The following is a 14,486-nucleotide window of genomic DNA, read 5'->3' as shown; positions in this document are numbered from 1 at the left end:
TCTTCTGGCAAGGAGCTCATGTCCTCTGATGAACCCAAACCAAGTCATTGGAGAGAGAAGAGAGCACATTAGGTAATGGGAGGCAATGCAGAGAGCTGGCTGCAGGGCTTGTTTGCTTTGGGCTCTGAAGGGCTCACACAGCCAGGTAAATTAAATTTGCCCTCTCTTCTTTCATGTGCACCATGGAGATGTGGTGGTGAATCTGGAGGCTCAATGAGACATCTACTGGCCCTTCTGATGCTGCCACACTGCAGCCCTTGCTCAGATCTAGGTCCTGTGTGCTTGAAATCAAGGTGCGTGTGAACAGTGGGAAGTTTGGCTCTGTGTTCACCCCTCATTTCTTTTGCTATGGTGTTATGCTGCACTTGTATTTATACAGTTATGTGTAAAGTTTGATTTGAGCTTTGAAGTACAAAGCAGCGAGAATTTAAGGTATCCACCACTAACATGAGTGTGCAGTTCTCTCAGGTTTAAAACTACTGCCTCAAAAGTGGCAGAAACAATAATACTGAAATGGATTGACTATTGTCTCCCAAAGGCTTGCAAATAGCTAGGCATACCATACACCAACTGAAAGTGTCAGCATTCCTCCTTTGTTTTGAATGGTTACTACAATAGATAACAGGCTACGACTGAACTTGTTAAATGCTTTGACCCTGAAGGGTCTTCATTTGAGTTTGAACAAACATTTTAATTTGAAGTATCTGTTCCAGGACCCCTTTGGGGTCAAAAAGTACCGTAAAATCAAGCTGCTACTTGTGCAGATGCACAACATTCCAGTCTAAACTTTTGTAGGTTTACAGCAGTGGTTAATTTTAGTTGGCACTGCTGATGTGTGGAGTCATCTTCCGTGCTTTCTGTTAGTCAAAACTCTCCCAAAGATTGATGTGATAGTCTCAAATATCCGCCAGTCTGCAGAGCGGTTAGCTGCAGCCATATCTAATTGTTTGATAAGTTAGAGTCAAAGTGGCATCAGAAGAAATACGTTTAATACCAGAAAGATATGTCCACATATGTACTTATTAAAACATACAGATAGGCTACATATTTGTGTGATGTGTAAACTGCACTGCTTGCAGGAAAAAAGTGCAGGGCCAAAGAAATTACATACAGATCTCAAATCCTGTGAGAGAAAACCTTCCTTCTGGCTTCTGCCCCTGCGGTTCCTTCTGGCTTCTGCCCCTGTTACAGTTATGTAGTTATAATTATTTAGCTAGTTAAAAAAAAAGGTAAGTAAATACTTGTATAGTACTGCATATTTATTTGTTTATATTTCAAGAAATATGGAAGGTCCAGTGGAGGAGATAGCTGTTTTAGTGATAATTACATTCAGCCAGTTTTGGGAATGTCACTGTAATTAGTTTCTAAAGTGTTTTGCACACCCTAGGCTCAGTTGACCAATGAGTTAGGCTTCATCTACTATTTCCAATAGGACTGTCAGGGTAAAGTTGTTTCTATATTAATAATATACAAGACAAGATATCAAAGCCTCACTTTGACATGATATTCTAGTAATTCTTGCCCATTTAAAATACGTAAAGTCATGAAAACTCACCAGTTATGTAGCACGTGACCCGCCGATTCTGCTCAGAGATGTCTGCATCAATGGTACTCAGTGTGACAATGACCTGCCCTGGCTCGGCGTTCTCAATTACCGACCCTTTGTAGAAGTCTGAGGTGAACTGGGGAGCATTATCGTTTTCATCAGAGACGGTGACTTCCACCAGGGTTTGGGAAGAGAGCTGGACTTTTCTGCCATGGTCAGTGGCCACCACATAGAAACGGTAGGTCTCCTGAGTTTCACAGTCCAGCTCCTTCAGTGTAGTGATCCATCCGGTCTCTCCATCAATGGTGAAGAGTCCTCGGAGTTTGCCAGACTCTGCTTCCAAGCTGTAGGTCACTTGTCCATCACTTCCTGTGTCTTGGTCATTTGCTGTCACTTGAATGACTGTGGTTCCTGATGGCATGTTCTCCATGACAAAAGCTTTGTAAGGATCTGCCTCAAAAACAGGCTTGTTGTCATTGATGTCTTGCACTTGGATGTTCACAGAGACTAGGGAGACCAACTCAGTTTCTTGATGTGAGCAGTGAGCCATAACATCGATCTGGTACCACTTGGTGGTCTCATGATCTACTGCCTTTTTGATTTTCAAAGCCCCAGTTTGTTCATCCAGGGTGAACACCTCATCCTTGTTACTTTCTGTAGTGGTTCCCTTCACCAGGCTATATATGATGGGATCCTCTGCAAAAGCTTTGACTGACCCTATTTCTGAACCTTCTGGAAGGTCCTCAGATGCTGAGAATGTATAAAGGGGCTCAGAAAATCTTGGCAATGTCACTTCCCTGGGGACAATCTGAAGACTCACTGGGACAAGGGAGTTCCAGTGAGGAGGTCTGCCATCTTCAGCTTTCACCTTGAAGTTAAAGGCTCTGTTTTCCAAACCAACAAGGCTCTCCTTGACCTTAACAACCCCAGTGGCAGCATTGATCTCAACAATGTCTTCTGATACATCTTCCACGGAGTCAACGGAGTAAACGACATCTGCATTTGCACCTTCATCAGCATCATAAGCCAGTACCTGAATGACAGGGGAGCCTTTGCTTACATTGGACTGGATGGACAGTGTGTATTCAGAGGCTTTGAACTGAGGAGGGTTGTCATTCTCATCTGTAAGGATGATTTTGACAGTGCAGAACGCCACCTTCCCACCCCCATCCTTAGCCATGACCTTAATGGCAATGACTCTCTCTGTGGAATTTTCCCTGTCCAATTTTTGCAGTGTGGTAATATGGCCTTTGTTATCTATGGAGAACTTCTCATCGGCAAGTTTATTGATGATGGTGTAGTCTATGGTGCCATATGGGCCACCGTCTGGGTCAATGGCCAGCAGCTCAATCACTTTGGTTCCTACCTCAGCATTTTCTGCCAGCTCTGCCTCGTATGTGTTTTGCTGAAAAGAAGGACTGTATTTGTTGGCATTTGTGGTGTTGATATACACAGGCACAGTGCTCTTGAAAACTCCATCTGAAGCAGAAACTCGGAGACTGTAAGATGACTCCAAGTCCTTTTTGCAGCGGTTGAACATGGATATTATTCCAGAAGTACTGTTGATGGTGAAATGCCTGTGGTCATTACCTGAGAGAATCACATACTCCAGTCGGGTGGTGTCTCCGCTGTCAGGGTCCAGGGCCTGGACTTTTATCACAATGTGCCCACACGTCGCCATTTCGCTTACCTTGGCTTCATACTGAAGCTGGCTGAACTCAGGAGGATTGTCATTGATGTCTGTCACATTTACAATTACCAGGGCATCACTGCTAAGTGGAGGTGTCCCATGGTCTGCAGCTCTCACTTTCATGCGAAACTGCTGAGTTTTTTCATAATCCAGTGCTTGAGCTGTTGTTATTTGCCCTGTGCTGGCATCAATATTAAAGAACTTGGTAGCATCTGAACCATCATCCAAGATCTGATAGGAGACCACTTTGTTTCTGCCTGAGTCTTTATCAGAAGCGATAATCTGGACAACAGGGGTATGTGCTGGCATGCTCTCCGAGACAGACGCTGTGTAGATCATCTCAGAAAATACGGGTGGGTTGTCATTAATGTCTTCTACCTCCACCTCCACCCTGGCTTCTGAAAATGATCCTAGCGCCGTGTCTGTGGCCCTAACAGTGAACGAGTGCTTTGTCTGTAGCTCATAGTCCAGCTGCCCCGTGACAGTAAGGACACCAGTTTTGAAGTCAGTGCTGAACAGTTTCAGAGAGTCTTCTTCCACTATGTTGTAGATGAGGCGCAAGCCTTCGGGGCTGCGGGCCTGGATGTGGAGGATGGATGTGTATGGGGGGATATTTTCCGGCACTTTTACTCGGTAATACAAGCTTTGGAACAGAGGGTTGGATTTGTTCCTCACACTGATCACAACCTCCTCTTCAGCAAGGAGCGGAGGCTCACCGTTGTCCTTAGCAATGACTTGGAGGCTGTATTTGTTTAAAGCATGATAATCAAGAGGCTTCTTAAGTGAGATGTCTCCTAGGTAGGGGTCAATCCAAAAATACTTATAGTCCTCTGCAAATGAGTAGGTAATGGCTGCATTATTCCCTATGTCTTTATCCGTTGCTGACACCTGAAAAAGTACATCACCGGGCTCCATGCCGTCCTGCACTGAGGTGTAGTATGGCACGTTCTCAAACTGAGGTGGGTTGTCATTCACATCTTCGACATAAACTTTGACAGTGGCTTGGGACACTCTTGGTGGTTTCCTGTTGTCCTTCACCTCCACAGCTACCTCGTGCACGTCTTGTGCTTCACGGTCAAATTTCACACCCTTGGTCTGGAGTACTCCAGATGCCTGGATCATTTTAAATCTTTCCTTCCCATTCAAAAGTGAATAGAAGAGTGGTTCGTTTAGCTGATATCCCTTGACCCCCAGAACAGTGAGAGTCTTCTCGTCTGTAGAGTTCTCCATCACAGTTGCTGTGTATACATCTTGATCAAATTTTAAGCCACTGCCTTGTGCTTGAGTTAAATTTAGTTTAACCAGAGCAGTACTCTTGTATAAACCATCGTCAGCTCTGACCGTGAGTTCATGATGATTTCCCAAGCCAGTGGCATTAAGAATGGAGACGAGACCAGTGAATGGATGAATGTAGAAAGCATTATCAAGGTTTCCTTCCACGATGCTGTAGGTCACCTCCGAATCAGCATCTTTTGCCTGCACTGACAAAAGCTCCATCCCTGGGTGGACTGGTAACAGGACAGAAAGCTCATAAGTGTCTTTGGCAAAGACTGGAGGTGAATCATTCATGTCCTTAACATGGATTGTGACCTTGGCTGGCTTGGATGCAAACAAACTGGGATTTCCACTGTCACGTGCATGTACACTGAAGTGGAAAACTGGGGTGAGCTCATAGTCTATATCAGCACGACTGGTAAGTGTCCCTGTGCTGGGATCTACTGTAAAATATTTTAGTGCTTCCGGTTCCAAAATCTCATAGACGAGCAAAGCATTGGAGTCTTGATCAGCATCTGTTGCATGGGTCACCAGGGGAGAATTGCTTTCATCTAGAACCATGCTTTGTGGGGGAGCATTCTCCATGATCCAGCCAATGAAGGCAGGCTTGACAAAGATAGGCACATTGTCATTCTCATCTATGACATAGATAAGCACCATTGTGTCCATAAATGCTCCAGCCATGTTGGTGCCACGAACTTTCAGCTGGTAAAAAGACACCTGCTCAAAATCTAAGTTCTTCTGAGTGGAAATAAGGCCTGACTGATAGTTCATGGAGAACACTCCATCTCCATTTCCATCTTTTATTTCGTAGCTGACTGGTGATGAGCTTGAGGTTGAAACCTGGATCAGAGGAGAGCCAACAGCAGCAGACTCACTGATCTCTGTGATGTATTCAGCCTCTGGAAATTTTGGAGGGGTCTGATCAGAGGGTCTAATGCGGATGTGTACTGTAGCAGAATCTTTAAGCTGGGGGAACCCTTGATCTTCTGCCTTTACAATAAGAGTAAATCTCTCTTGCTTGGATGGGTCCAGTTTCTGTGCAACTGTAATAATACCAGAATGTGGATCGATGCTAAAGAAACCTTCCCCATTACCTGCAAGAAGAGAAATGCAAAGTGAAGAATGCAAACACTCTCTTGCTTTTGGTTTTCTGTATGTGTTTTCTATAGTACTCCCAATTTCAGACCTAATTAACATATATATTTTTTTTAATTAGGAGACTACTGTCTTCTTTGTTAATTTCTAAATAATTTTCATTCTAAGAACAATGAATCCATTGAGATCTATGGGGTAACTTTTAACTCAATCAAAATGTAAATTAGAAGATGAATACTCTTCTAATTTAAGCATATTTAGTGGTGGCAGAGTATGTGCTTGAAACTTCTGCCTTGTGTGCAGAACAAGGTAGCACAGACTGTACTAGTTGCTTCAAGCCCTGTCATGCTTATAATTACCAATACTTCAGGAGCAATTAAATTCCTCAGTCCTTGATCTCAATTGCAGTGAGAAAGATGTAGCAAAGGATGGTTCATCTCCTGCAAAGAATTTACCTGCTAAATTGGCAGCATAGCACAGCCATAGGTATTTAGGTTTTAACCTTCAGAGTGAATGATAAAATACTTGCCCAACAACTTTGTATGACCCACAGAGACCCACTAACCAAAGCTGAGAGGGTACTCCCCTTTCCTCAAGGATGTATTTCCTGGTAGAACTTGTGGAAGGGATGGTGGTGGTTGTGCAAAGGCAGTACTTTTGTCTAACAAGGACAGTGATCTGTCACTCCATTCCCGAGGGTTGGAAGATCAGATCTTAAGTTGTTCTAACTTGTCCATTCATATTTTTCCTTAGAACAGTGACTCAGCATTGTACGGTCTTTCTGAGGAAGGATGCTAACATTTCATAATATGGAAATTTCTTACTAGCTGTAGTTTTTCTCTGGATAGGAAGGAAATCACAGTGTAGAAACAGGCAGCTTTTCACCGCTCTTTGCAACAACTAGCAAAAGCTGGATGGCAGTTTGATCACCAGCTGGAGGATGGAAATGCATGCATGCTCCTAGCCAAACCACCTTGCTGCATGGCCCTCACCTGCCTGCAGAGAGTAGTGGATTTCAGCATTGGCTCCTTGGTCCTGATCGAGGGCTCTGACTTGTACAATCTCTGTGCCCACTGCTGCTGAGTCCAGTGTTTCTGCTTCGTAATGGATGCTGCTGAACTGGGGAGGGTGAAGATTGCAGTTCTCTACATGGATGATGACCCGAACAAAGTTCCTCTTGATGGGGACCTCCTGGTCCCTTACCTGGGTGACAGAGAAAGGGCAGGTAGGGTCACACTCTAGGAGTAGGCAGGCCTTCCAGGATAAGGCTTCCAGCATTTCATCAGGACTCTTAGAAAGGGTGATATGTTTCATTGCTATCAAGCCTTTGGATGGGAATGAGCCTGCAAGTTATAGAGCCAAAGTGCAGCCTTGGAGGAGAATGCAAAAATTAACAAACATTCACTGTGTGTTCCTGTACAAGAACCCAGTAGCTCTCTGATGAAATTAGCCGGGTGATGCACTCAGACATTGCTACCTGGATTTATCCAGGATTTGGTAAAGGTTAACACCCTGCTTTCCTCTTCCCTGTCAATCTAGGCAAATTCTGTTTGAAAGACTAGAGTTAGCCTAAATTTCTTAGGCAACCAATACATCCTGGTGAAGCTGGCAGATTTGTCGCAGTTTGGCTAGGACTCACCATCACTGTTAGGGTGTGCTGTGGCATCGGCTGGGAGCTGAAGCCCTCTGCTGTTGTGAGGACCCCACTGCTGGGATCCAACTGGAAAAGTCTTGTGCTTCTGGGGTCCATGCTGCCATGGATGGTGTAGATGAGACCTTTGCCTTTGTCCTTGTCTGTTGCGCTGACTTGAAGGATCTCCCTCCCCGAGGGGGTATCTTCAGGAATCCTCATCTCATAATGGCTCTCCAGGAACTGGGGACGGTGCTGGTTGATGTCAATCACGTGGATAAAGGCCTGTGGGGAAGACAGCTCAGTAAGGGCAGTGTAACCTTGAGTGCTATCGGACTTATGGAGCCGTGCAAAACCTCAGCTCCTAATTCCTCTTGACTGGGGTTCTGAGCCCTGTGACTATCACAGCTCCTCCAGCACTTGGGCCATCCATCCATGGCGACTAGATCTCATACCTTGACTGTCCCCAGCCACCATGCTGACACTGACTGCATCTGAGGAAGTCCCAACCACGTGTAATAGTTTGCTTCCTTTAACAAACCTGAACATGCCATGGGTGTTTTGCTCAAGCAGGTTTCTTGACATCTGCCAGTGGCCTTGAGTGCCAAAATAAACATGGGGGTGAGATGCAAGGTGGCAGGGAATGCACAGCAGGGAAGGCAGGGCTTTGTTTGTTTATTTGGAAAAATGCTTGAAGATAGCTGAGATACCATCCATTAGCACTGCATTCACAGGAACAATAGTGTTCCTCACTCATCATCCTCCACAAACCTTCACAGTGAATTTCCCACAGTAAGAATCACTGATGGGTGACTGGTGTTCTAGGCCTTTGTGTGTAGAGAAGGCTGGATTTTTGGCCTCCTTTTATACATGAAGAAAAATGGTTGGTAAAAGATTAAGCTCTGAACACCCCTCCTGACAGTAGCTAAAGATGGGTGAATCTCAGCAGCTGCAGGAACTGGTGCTCAGGGATATGCTTGAAAGCAGTGAAGTCTTGAAAAGCACTTGAAAGCAGAAGAAAGATTCCCTTTAGCGTATCCTGACTCTATAGGTTTTCTGTATGGGTTTTCTACTACAGCATAAAGCATTACCTGAGTTTTGATGGTAGTGGACCCATCAGTGACTTCTACTGTCAGGTTATAGCTTGACTTCTTCCTTGCATCAAGGGCTCTTGCAATGACCATACTGCCCGTACTCTTCTCAATATCAAAATCCATGTCATCATCACCACCTGGAATAAAAGAGAAATGAAAAAAGGGAAATGGTGGGACAGTTATGGCTAGATTTGTCTGGAGCAAGCTGCAAGCACCTGCGGGGCAAACAGATTCCAGGAGCTGCCTGGAGATCTGAAGGATTAGACAGCACACACAAGCCACACATCAAGCTCACACTCAGCCACAGAGAAATGTGGCATGCCCGGCAATACACCTGGAATGGGGATGTGTAGGCACTCACCCTAGCATTCAGCTCATCTGGGGGCAGTGCCAGAGGCAAGGCTTCCTCCAAATCTAGAAAGTCAATGCTAAATGTAAGGGATGGACACAGGAGACAGGGAGCACATCGAGAAGCTGGGCAAAGAGTTAATAGGACATGATGACAAAGGAGTGTGACAGGAACAACAAAGGGATGTACAGAAAATGAGGGGGAAGAGAGGAGAATGGATGCATGGATGCACTTGATCTCCTGGCTAGATTTGCAAGAGATCCATCTGAGCACTGATTGATTTGCACAAGGCCTCCAGCTATGCACCATCATGAGCTTAGCATGGATCAGCAGCCTGCTGGGCTGACCCACGCTCCTGCTGGCCTCCAACTCAAGGTCACACCACGGGCATGTCAGCAGCAGTCTTTATGGCCACGGCCAGAAGCCTGTGCTCTACCTCAACAGCCCAACTCTTGAACAGTTGGAGAGGCAGACGGTGCTTCCAGGGTGAGCAGAGCCATCCCAGATGGCCATGGAGTGCTGGAACCGCAGGCCCAAGCAGCAGAAGCCATCCCTCATGCTGTTGCTGCTCAGCCCTGGCCTGGCAGCCCCCTTCTCATGCTTCACTTGCTGATGGTCTTTCTCTGTCATGCATGAAGCACCACTACGCTGTTCTGGGATTTGGCTAAAGAGAAGGAGTGCTCTGCCGTTGTATCCTAGCTCTCAGATCCTCTGTTCTTGGCTATCAGATGCTCTGGATTCTGTTTTGTGCTCTTACCAGCTGGGGAAGTCTTGGCTGGTTGTTAAATTACATACCTTCCCTTGCAGGAAAAGTGCAGTGGTTGCCAGCCATCTGGACCAGCACTTTCCTGCTGGGAAGAAGACAGAAGGAAGCAGAAAAGAGGAAAAGAGAGACATCCAGGGATGTCTTTCCCTGGCAGAAGAAAAGAGGGCTCCCTCTGCGTGGTGCCAAAGGGAAAGAGGAAGCCCAGGAAAGGAGAGACAAGAAAGATGCTGCTTGGTCAGAGTTTTTGTGTGAGATTGAGCATGCAGGCAAGTGCAGGTACGTGGTGGGATAACATTCGGAGGAAGACACCGTTAATGCTGAGAGCCCACACAGACACCGCTAATGCCAGGCAAGACTTGCAGTTGTACACCACCTCTTGTAGCACTGCATTTCTTGTTGCTTAATTGTATTTATACACCATTATCCCTGCCCTAACACTGTAACGAGGAAAGCTATTCACTCACCCGATTAAGGCTTTGACGAGGGCTGGCCCTGCAGGCAGCGTCAGGAAGAGGCTGTGCAAGGCAGATTGGGGCAACACTTCAAAACACCAAATTACAGGAGCACAATTGGCCCTCGTTCCTGGACAAGTTCTGCACACCCACTGCCTGAGACCTGGGGGTGACAGCCCACATCCCCTCTGCTCTGTCATCCAGTGTCCCAGAGGGGAACACTGGCAAATCTCAGAATGTCATTATAAAAAGAGTGTTAGATAATTGTACTTGGAAGCAGAGCCCTTGGGCAGGCAGTGGTCTATTGATGCCCTTTCGGTGCCTGAGAAACCTTTTTCTGTAGCTCACCTACACCTAAAGCAAACAACTTCGGTAGCTCAGGTATGTGAGCGTTGGAAGCCAAATAGCCAGCGCTCCAGACGCCCGTGAACTGCTTTCCTCTCTGCGTCTCACCTGTGATATTAAACCACACTTGGCTGGGACCCATCTCGATGCTGATCACTCCCACCATGTGGTTTACGGGATCCGTTTCCATGACAGCGAAGTTAAAGTGGGGCTCATCGAATGCTAGAGGTTCCGAGGAGGGTCCGGGCCGCACCACCCAGCTGATGTGGAGCCGCACGTGGGAGGAGAGTGGGGGGCTGCCACCATCCGTCGCCTTGACCTGCCGGGAGATGCAGAGTGAGGGTCCTCCGACTCAAAACAACTCTATGATTCTGTGCTTTAGTGATGTACTGGATGAATTGGGGCTGGAAGAGTGTACAAAGCCCTGTGGAAAGCTCCTTCTCCCACCCACCCACCCACCCACTGGGAGCCTCGGGCCCTGTGTGCACCCTAAATCCCACAAGATAAATCTTGTCCTAAGAGGCCATGTGTCGTAGGTGGAGCCATGCAACCCAAATTCCTCTTGGGCACAGAGCAAGTCTTTTGGATCCAAAGCAGAGAGATGGGTCACAGCCCTTGTTCTGAAGGCCCACAGGGTATGGGCGAGCCGCAAACCTGAAACTCACAGACTGTTCAGGTTCAGGTCTGGATGAGATGTGGATCACTGTACCCATCACTGGGGGTGCACTGGACAGTCCATTTTAAATTTCTCCTTCATTTTTAATAGCTTCTTATCTTCCACATTGCCTCTCCTGCCCTTTCTCCCAGTTTCTGTAGCCCACCCTTATCTGATTCAAGTTCTCCCACTGCTGCATTTCACCCACCTCTTCCTTATCTTTCCTGTCTCAGCAGCCTTCCCTCTACACCCACTCTCTGTTTCCCTCTCCTCTCACCGTGAGTATGTTGTATTCGGAGGCAGGAAAAGCCTTCCTGGAGAGCACCATGCCGGTTGTGGGGTTGATGGTGAAGATCCCTTCCTCCTCCTCCTCGATGGTGTAGGTGACCTGGCTGTTCTGACCCTGATCACGGTCTGAAGCGATAAGCCTGTAGACTGGCAGTGGTGTCTCCGAGGCTTCTCTCTCTGGGAGCTGCACCATGAAGAGCTTGTGGGGAAAACTAGGAGGGTTGTCATTGGCATCCAGGACTTGTATCACCACTCTGCTGGTGGACTTCAGGGCTGGGTCTCCATTGTCAGAAACAGCCACCTGCCAGCAAGCAAAGGGACAGAGCTGCTTGTTTTGACCTAGGACATGAGCAGCCAGCCTTCATCCTGAAGGACAATGGATATTGCCTACTACACTTTATCCTGAGAATAATAGGGTTTCCATGTGAATCTATCTTTGTATCTCAGAGTTTTCAGAGATGTTGCTCCTTACTAGAAAGCCAAACCTGGTGGCTGAAACTTGCACTGCCCAGTGCTTGCACAAGGACAGGGCAATGTGCCTGCAGGGCTCCTGCTTGCAGCAGCTCAGGGCAGTGGGTCAAGCATCGGTCATTGGGAGCTGCACACCTGAAAACACTTGTATTCCTTTGACTGACCTAGTTATCAGCTACCCTCTCTTTGCTGTACCTGTGAACGCTCCCAGCACACTGCACTGCAGAGGAATTTTTATCCTCAGCCACCTTGATAGACAGAAAACACTTTCAGGTCCCCATAATGTAGATACACGTATCTCAGAGCAGCTAGGGATGGAGGCAGGCATTGCAAAGCTACAGAACAAAGTTTGGTACAATGAGATAAATGAGGGCGGATTTATCTGGCTTCTTTCTCTGGTAATTTATTATCCAACCACCTAGAGGACAATCCCAGTCTTCCTACATTCCCACAGCTTCCAGAACAGGCCTTTCACTCCTGTTTTCAGCAAGGAAATAATAGACCCCGCAGTACTGCTGCAGCTGTCTCTTAGGGCAACGCACACCATTTAATTAAGTTTCCCAGCAGTTGGGAGCTGATGGGATGAGATTCTTTCTCTGTGCTCCAACATGCAAGGAAAGTTCTTTGAGGACTTAATACACTTGTAAGTAAATAAAGCTAATTACAATCATCATTACCCACCTCTAGGATATGTTCAGCCTTGTATTCTCGATCCAGCTGCCGTGAAGTCGTAGAAATCAGACCTGCCAAGAAAGAAAGAGCCTTTGAGCTTCAAGACTCAGTGCCCAGAGAAAGCAAGGGCTGACCAGATCCCCATGTGTCCAGTGGGTTTGTTTCAGGTTCCCGCTGTGATCAGAGGCAGATCCCCCAAAGAGCAGTCTGTCCACTGCGACTCATTGGGTGGAGGAGGTGGCTTCTCCTCCGAGTGCAGAGACCATGGAGGATAGGGGACACCTCCCAGATCCCAACACCTCCCAGATCCCACACCTCCCAGATCCCATAATGGCTGAGGGCTGTGGAGACTTTGTGGTGAGGCACTTGGTGAGAAAGGCTGCAGAACCAAGAAAACAATACCTTTTTATGCCTCTAAGTAAGAAACATTCTGCATGTGCTGGCAGAAGATTGGCCTCTTAACGTGTCTCAACTCCTGTTTTCCCCGTGCTGAACCTTGCTGCTTGTAATTTACAGTGTTTTGACAAAACTTTGCCTTCTGTCTTGGGAAATACCCTCTCTTCTACCACTAGAAATGGAATCTAAAAATAAGGTACGTTGTTGATAATAATGTTGGCACATAGTTTGAGCCTTGCCTGATAGACGGGGTGAACCCCTCAGCACCTGCAAGATTTGAGGGGTTTCTAAAGAATACATATTGGTGTAATTGCAGGGAACACTGGGTGCAGAAGGGAAAATATGGCTTTTATCAAATAGTTTAAACCAAAGTCAGCATAGGTGCCTCTTTTTGGCCCAGCTGAGTAGGTGCAAGTGTGATAAGGATGGAGCTGAGATTTGAGTTTCCAGGTCTTGCTTGGGAATTGTCCTTACCGTGTGCTTTTATTTCTCAACTTTGGTGAATTGAAACTCTAGACCACTTTCACAGCTACTTTACAGTACTCTTCTGGCCCAAAGCCAACAAGTTTTAATTAATATCATTGTTTTCAGTTGTGTTAGGGCTCTTTGGTATATTGCTGTTCAGGCATGATAGGCAGGAGAAAATTTCCAATGGCTGCAGGAAACACCAGGCAGCTGAAGGAGGAGTGCAGAGCAGCTGCTTGGAACAAGGCTGTCATTAACTGTTTCCACTCGTTCTCTTGGATTCCATGTATTTGGCACCAGGCACTGTGCTAAACATTTATTTGATGTCTTTACAATCATAAATCAACACTCTTTAATGCATTGTGACAAGATGATTTGGAAGACTGGTTACATGTATGTCATGGATTTTTTTCCTCCCTAGTCTTCCTATTGACATCCCAGCAGGTGAAGAAGACTCAGCAGTGGCCAGGGAGCACACCGGCTGAGGAGCTTTTGAATTCTTTGCTAGTAGGAGGCTGTAGGGCTCCGACAGCAGCCAAATGCTCAGCATGCATGGAAATATTCTCTTAGTGGGGGTCGAAACAGAGAATCGTGGCAGCTGTTGGCTGAGATCTCTGATGCTCTGCTCTGCATTATCAATGGGCTGAAGACATGGAGTAAAGTCAGAAACTCAGCAACTTCATGGAATGATTTATAATTTTGGTCTAACAAGTCCACAGGGCATGCTGGATATTAATAACAGCGACAACCAATACCCATGAGTACACTGTGGAGACTTCCAGTTTACCCCGTTGCAAAATCCAGTTGCAACAGACAAACACTCTATGTGCACTTGGTTGCTGCATGCCAGCTGTTGGAAGGTAACTTAAACCACTCTAAAGAGATTATTTGGATCTGCCTGGCCACACCCTGAAATTCTTCTGTGACCTCATGATAAAAATGAAAAGAACAAGCTCATAGCTGAGATTCTTAGAACCAGAGAAGGATTGCAGTGATGGCACATGAGCTGGGACTTAATGGTTGTCCTGAATGTCTGTAGAAGATGCTCTGATCTCTTGAGGAAACTGCTCCTCCCTTTTTTCTGCTTCCCCATACAATGGAAAATGCCCATTTAGTTTTTAATGAGAGTGTTTTATGTACATGTGCATGTGTGTGTTATTGTGACTTTCCTGCACCTCTGGAAAACACCGTCCAGACCACGCAACGGGATTTGGAGTGGAGATGACTCATAGAGATGGCCCTGAAGGTTTCTTCTAGAGGCTGAATGAAAGTGCTGCAAGTCCTGACTGCATTT

The 14,486-nt window shown here is 46.5% G+C and overlaps 1 protein-coding gene across 1 annotated transcript in view; it reads right to left on the bottom strand.

Moving 5' to 3' along the window:
• FAT2 (FAT atypical cadherin 2) overlaps positions 1-14,486 on the bottom strand; it is a 48,285-nt gene that overhangs the window by 16,274 nt on the left and 17,525 nt on the right. The window contains exons 4-10 of the mRNA XM_414584.8: positions 12,341-12,402; positions 11,178-11,489; positions 10,354-10,564; positions 8,331-8,470; positions 7,249-7,524; positions 6,602-6,812; positions 1,556-5,608 (exon numbers count right to left, since the gene is read on the bottom strand). Coding sequence (XP_414584.5) covers positions 1,556-5,608; positions 6,602-6,812; positions 7,249-7,524; positions 8,331-8,470; positions 10,354-10,564; positions 11,178-11,489; positions 12,341-12,402 — 5,265 coding nt within the window. The remainder of the gene's footprint in view (positions 1-1,555; positions 5,609-6,601; positions 6,813-7,248; positions 7,525-8,330; positions 8,471-10,353; positions 10,565-11,177; positions 11,490-12,340; positions 12,403-14,486) is intronic.

The sequence above is a fragment of the Gallus gallus genome, chromosome 13 (assembly GCF_016699485.2).
Source record: "Gallus gallus isolate bGalGal1 chromosome 13, bGalGal1.mat.broiler.GRCg7b, whole genome shotgun sequence".
Classification (NCBI taxonomy): Eukaryota; Metazoa; Chordata; class Aves; order Galliformes; family Phasianidae; genus Gallus; species Gallus gallus.
Note: the sequence above shows the minus strand (reverse complement) of the source record. Positions and strands in the feature narration are given on the sequence as shown.